This window comes from Eubalaena glacialis, chromosome X (assembly GCF_028564815.1).
Source record: "Eubalaena glacialis isolate mEubGla1 chromosome X, mEubGla1.1.hap2.+ XY, whole genome shotgun sequence".
Taxonomy (NCBI): domain Eukaryota; kingdom Metazoa; phylum Chordata; class Mammalia; order Artiodactyla; family Balaenidae; genus Eubalaena; species Eubalaena glacialis.
This window is the reverse complement of record NC_083736.1, coordinates 65,519,363-65,525,101: the sequence shown is the minus strand read 5'-3', so window position 1 is coordinate 65,525,101 and position 5,739 is coordinate 65,519,363. Positions and strand designations below refer to the sequence as shown.

Below are 5,739 nucleotides of genomic sequence, written 5' to 3'. Positions count from 1 at the left end.
TGCACATTTCACACCTTGACCACAGGTGGGGCTCGGAGCAGCTTCACTCTGACTAACTTCCTTCTGAAGCTTCCCCACTGGTGTCTCGGGAGGCCAGAAGCAGAAGGGTGCAGCTGCCAGAGCTTAGGGTGCAGGCTCCTGGCTAGGTGGGTCTTCCCCAGAGCTGGGCCTGCTTGGAAGCTGGTCTGGGGGCTGCTTGGGATAGGAGAGGGCCGAGTTAGTGGGCCAGACAAGGTTCTTGGCTCGGCATCTTCTGAGGCATGTGAGCTGTGAAAGACAGCAGTGGCCAACTGCGGACCTGACCTTCTGTGGCCTTGGGAGGGGCTGGTCTGGAAAGTTACTAGAAGGGGAGGAAACTGCTGCTCGCTGTGTTCTTTACCCTGTGCCATATGTATCGTTTACAGTTCACAGAGCAGCCCTGACACAGGTGGACTAGCTTTATCCCTACTTTTCAAATGAGGGAACCAAGGCAGAGAGGTAAAATGATTCGCCTAAGGTGACACAGTGGGGCAGCCGGAGGATTCGGCCAGGACTGGCCAAACCCTCCCAGCTAAGGCATGGGGCAGCCTTCCCAAAGGATCCGTCCTCCAGCCACGTCCACAGGGCAGCACACTCCATCCCAGGGCTCCCCTGACATGGAAGGGCTCCCAGGGACTCTGGGTTTGTGGCCAGTATCCCTCACACTCAGCATTCTCAGATATGCTTCTACTAAGGGCTGAGCCCTGTGTGGAGACCTCACAGCCTTGGTCATCTCATATCATCCTTTTTTCTTTTTTTACAAATTTATGTATTTATTTATTTTTGGCTGTGTTGGGTCTTTGTTGCTGTGCGCGGGCTTTTCTCTAGTTGCGGCGAGCGGGGGCTACCCTTCGTTGTGGTGCACAGGCTTCTCATTGCGGAGGCTTCTCCTGTTGCGGATCACGGGCTCTAGGCGCACGGGCTTCAGTAGTTGTGGTGTGTGGGCTCAGTAGTTGTGGCGCGCGGGCTTAGTTGCTCCGCGGCATGTGGGACCTTCCCGGACCAGGGCTCGAACCACTGGTGGCGCAGTGGTTGAGAATCCGCCTGCCGATGCAGGGGATTCTCAACCACTGCGCCACCAGGGAAACCCTCAGATCATCTTATAACACCCCTGCTGAGACCAGCTCAAAAACGGTTATGTCATAGGTCCAAGGTCACACACCTCGAACGGGGTGGAGTCAGGGCTGGAGCCAGACAAATTCAGCATTTTTCCCATTCTTCCCACTGCATCACGGCCACACCGGGAGAAGCGGGAACAGTCCGCACCATAGCCCAGGCTGGCCTCTCAGGATATGGCCCAACGCAGAAAGGAAAGCTCTCTGCACCTTTCCAACACTCTTAGCTGACCTCATCTCGTTTCTCCTTTCCAGCAACCCAGGAAGGTGGGGAATCTTGGTCCCCATGTGGCAAATGAGGAGACTGGGACACAGGAAGGAGACCAGAGGTCCCTAAACTTAGAAATTTCACATGTATCTGGAAGACCCACACTGGGCTGTCAACTCCTGCTAACACAGGATGCTATTGTCACCAACATTTCATAAAGAGAAGATCCTTTTAATACCAAAAAGGGGATGAAGGCCATAACTGCAGAATACAAGAACCTCCTTTAAGTTGAACAAATAGAGCTTTTTGTTTTCCTCCTTTCTCTCACCTGTAGAAGCCCAGTGAATGGAAACTCTTCATGGACCAGCATCGGAAGCTGTGCTCCCGGCTCCCACCCGTCTTCCTCCACCTGCAGGCAAGTCACCTGCCAAGTCCTACCTATCCTAACTGCTGTGGCTTCTGGAATCCTCCCAGGCCCCTCCACTTGTGCTGCAGGTGACAAACTGCTTAGAGCAAGGATAGTCACATCTTCTGGCCACAGGAGGCGGGGAAGGACCTCGCTGCCTCACAAGTGTGTGTTTTGTCCATTAAGTTTGAGCTGAATTCCAGACCCAAGCCTGGAGGCTCAGGTGATGCATTCTGGCTGAAAACTGGACCCCAATGCCATAGCCTCTGTCTCAGTCTCCCTCTCTCTCTCTCTCTCTCTCTGCTTTTCACCTATGAGGAGAGAGGGAAACTGCTTGGGAGAGGCAAGGGGCTGCCTTTTCCCTCTGATAATGAGAGCAGGGCAATAGGGAGATCCCCATGTAGTCTTCCCCAACCCTATTCCCCTTCTCCTCACTCCAGAAGCAACTGCTCTCATGGATGTGTGGTGTGTCCAGTCCCTACTTTAAACTTCTAGGACAAATAGCTGTATCCAAAACAACACGGTATTGTTTTGTGTGTGTGGTTTTTCGAATTTACCTAAGTGGTGTCAAACTATACACAGTATTCCCTAACCTGCCTCTTCCACCATTGGTCATTGACTTTTCTAGATGCGTCCATGTTAAAATATATAGCTTTAAGTTCATTTGTTTTTAACTATGTGAATATATCATTGTTTATCCATTAGAAAGCAACTGAAGGCAGTGTGAGGAGTGGTAAAAGGAGAGTCAGACAGCTGTGGGTTCAATCCTAGCACCTACCCTTGCTTGTTATGTCTGGCGAAGGCCTTTCCCCTTTCTGGATGAGCCATGGGGATGCCGCCCACCCCCCCCACCCCCGCCCCTACAAGGGAGTGGTGTGGTTGGAATGAGGCAGTGTCAGAGAAAACGCCTAAAGCAACACCCAGCACACAGCAAGTTCATTACTAGCAGTTCCCTTTCCTTGCCCCTGTTGCTTAGCAGGGAGGGGCAATGGTAAAGGACTAGAATTAGTATGATGGATTGCTTTCAAGTACTTTCATTTTTTAAGAAGGTTAATCTCCTTTATAGAGTTAACACGTTTAGCTATCCAGTCCACAATCGTGCGAGAGCAACTCCAGCCCAGGACGGATGAGCAGCAGTTCTTACCCCCTGCCCTTGCCAGCTGCCCTGCTTCTCCTTCAGACCTCTCCCCTCAAATCACCTGCCCCTGCCCCTCCCTCGGCCCCAGGCTTTCTGGTCCCAGGCTTGTGTTCAACCCCCAGAGCAGCTTCCCCGGGCCAGTGGGATGTTGGGGTAGGAACCCCGTGGCCTTGGGTCTAGGGAGTTCTGGTATAGATAACCCCTTGGAAGAGGCTGCTGCCGAGAACCGCGTGAAACCCTGACTTCCTCTGTGTAGCGCAGGTTCCCGACCACAAGCACCAAAGCAGAGGGGCAGGCAGCACACGGCCAGGCAGCCAGAGTACCAGCCCAGCCATGGTCCCCGAGGTAAGTGCCGCTGTCCAGCCAGGCCAGACCACAGCTCCAAGTGGAGAGCCTAGGACACTAGGGGAACGTCAGGGCTGGCCCACAAGCCAGGGCCACCAGAGGGTTGGGTGAATAGGTAGGGAATGCAGGGGTTGTGTAGAAGGAGCACTGGACCGGGAATTGGGAAACCACCTTGGCCACTGACTTGTGAATGACCACCGGTGAGACCCCTCCCCTTTCTGGCTTTGGTGCCTCATCTGCGAAACGCATGAGGTTGAGGCTCACCCCACACGGTCCCCAAGGTTCCCTTCAGCTCTGACTTGGAACTTTGATCTTCCATGCCAGACTGAATTGGCCCCTGGGAGGCCCTCAGCTGTGGGGTGGTTTGCAGGGGAAGGGGGTAAGGAATGTTTCTAATAGAGCTTGCTGGGCAAGTCCCCGGCAGGTGGCAGGCCTCAGTGTAGGGGAGGGGAAGGACAGGGGCAGAAAGCATGTGTTGGGGGGCTGCAGTGATTTGTAGAGGGGCCCCATGGGGTGGGGGGCAGGAAGTAGGAGTCCCCAGACAAGGGCTGAGGCGGGAAGAGGAGGGCCAGTGACTGGGAGAGGGGACTGCGGATAGGCGCCAAGGGACGAAGGTGGTGGAACTAGGCGTGGCCAGGACACTGAGGACCGTAAGCCATGAAGGAAGGGCAAGGAGAGAGGAGAGGGGGCCGGGAGGGCTCTGGGCACAAGATGGAAGCTCTCCCTCCAGTCCACAATCCCTGGGTCGATGGGATGACCCAGAAGGGAGAGAGAGAAGCAGCCTTTGAGAAGGGAAGTTACCAGCCCAGCACCCAGGCTGGGCACCTGGAGCTCAGAGGGCGTGGTTTCGGAAGAAAGGCAGGACAGTTACAGGGTACAGCCCAGGCCTCCGGGCCTGCCTTACAGAGGAGTTGCTTCGAGAAAGGCTCCTCAGACTAAATCTTGAAGGAGTGATGTTTTTTAATTGAAGTACAGTTGATTTACAATGTTTCAGGTGTACAGCAAAGTGATTCAGTTATGCTTACATATATATCTATTCTTTTTCAGATTCTTTTCCATTATAGATAACCTACAAGATATTGAATATAGTTCCCTGTGCCATACACATACAGTAGGCCCTTGCTGTTTATCTGTTTTACATGTCGTGGTGTGTTTCTGTTAATCTCAAATTCCTAATCGAAGGAGTGACTTTTAAGGCCTTCACAGGCTCTGTGCCCTCCCTCCCTCCACAGATGAGTGAACGCCAAGAGTTCCCAGCCTCGGATTTTGCCTTCCTCCTGGAAAACTCTTCCTATGACTACGGAGAAAACGAGAGTGACTCCTGCTGCGCCTCCCCACCCTGCCCGCAGGACTTCAGCCTCAACTTCGACCGGGCCTTCCTGCCCGTCCTCTACAGCCTCCTCTTCATGCTGGGGCTGCTGGGCAATGGCGCCGTGGCGGCCGTGCTGCTGAGCCAGCGGGCGGCCCTGAGCAGCACCGACACCTTCCTGCTGCACTTGGCCGTGGCTGACGCGCTGCTGGTGCTGACGCTCCCGCTCTGGGCAGTGGACGCGGCCGTCGAGTGGGTCTTCGGCTCCGGCCTCTGCAAAGTGGCGGGTGCCCTCTTCAACATCAACTTCTACGCGGGGGCCCTCCTGCTGGCCTGCATCAGCTTCGATCGGTACCTGAGCATCGTGCACGCCACCCAGCTCTACCGCCGGGGGCCCCCGACCCGCGTGGCCCTCACCTGTGTGGCGGTCTGGGGGCTCTGTCTGCTCTTTGCGCTCCCGGACTTCATCTTCCTGTCCGCCCACCACGACAAGCGCCTCAATGCCACCCACTGCCAGTACAGCTTCCCGCAGGTGGGCCGCACGGCCCTGCGCGTTCTGCAGCTGGTCGCCGGGTTCCTGCTGCCCCTGCTGGTCATGGCCTATTGCTATGCCCGCATCCTGGCTGTGCTGCTGGTCTCCAGGGGCCAGCGGCGGCTCAGAGCCATGAGGCTGGTGGTGGTGGTGGTGGTGGCCTTTGCCCTCTGCTGGACCCCCTACCACCTGGTGGTGCTGGTGGACACCCTCGTGGACCTGGGGGCCATGGCCCGCAACTGTGGCCTAGAAAGCAGTGTGGACGTGGCCAAGTCGGTCACGTCGGGCATGGGCTACATGCACTGCTGCCTCAACCCTCTGCTCTATGCCTTTGTGGGTGTCAAGTTCCGAGAGCGCATGTGGATGCTACTCATGCGCCTGGGCTGCCCTGACCAGAGGGGCCACCAGCGGCAGCCGCCGGCTTCATCCTGGTCTGAGACCACAGAGGCCTCCTACTCAGGCTTGTGAGGCTGGGATGGGGGATCCCTCTTTCCCACGCAGCCCGACTCCCCCCACATTCCAGGCTCCTCCCTCGCTCGCTCACCAGACACACACTCCTTGGAGTCCCCGATGGCCCCAGTACTGCCGGGTCTCCCAGGGAGCCGCCCTCCTGGCTCTGGGGGCTGCGCCATCACTGCTCCTTAGCTGCGCAGCCCCCATCCCGCCGC

General features: G+C 56.3%; 1 protein-coding gene across 1 annotated transcript; it reads left to right on the top strand.

Annotated features, from left to right (window-relative positions):
• The first annotated feature begins 557 nt into the window (after positions 1 to 557).
• Positions 558 to 5,539, top strand: CXCR3 (C-X-C motif chemokine receptor 3). Its single transcript, XM_061178158.1, has 4 exons — positions 558 to 660; positions 2,814 to 3,038; positions 3,147 to 3,230; positions 4,413 to 5,539. The coding sequence occupies exons 1-4, from the start codon at positions 558 to 560 to the stop codon at positions 5,537 to 5,539; spliced, it is 1,539 nt and encodes a 512-aa protein (XP_061034141.1).
• The last annotated feature ends 200 nt before the right edge of the window (positions 5,540 to 5,739 follow it).

Bases quoted from the DNA above. Each gene is read 5' to 3' on its own strand.
- CXCR3 (XM_061178158.1), top strand. From the start codon at position 558: ATGGGGCAGCCTTCCCAAAGGATCCGTCCTCCAGCCACGTCCACAGGG. The intron at 661-2,813 runs GTTTGTGGCCAG...TCTCCTTTATAG, and splicing joins AGGGCTCCCAGGGACTCTGG to AGTTAACACGTTTAGCTATC. The intron at 3,039-3,146 runs GTAGGAACCCCG...TGTGTAGCGCAG, and splicing joins CGGGCCAGTGGGATGTTGGG to GTTCCCGACCACAAGCACCA.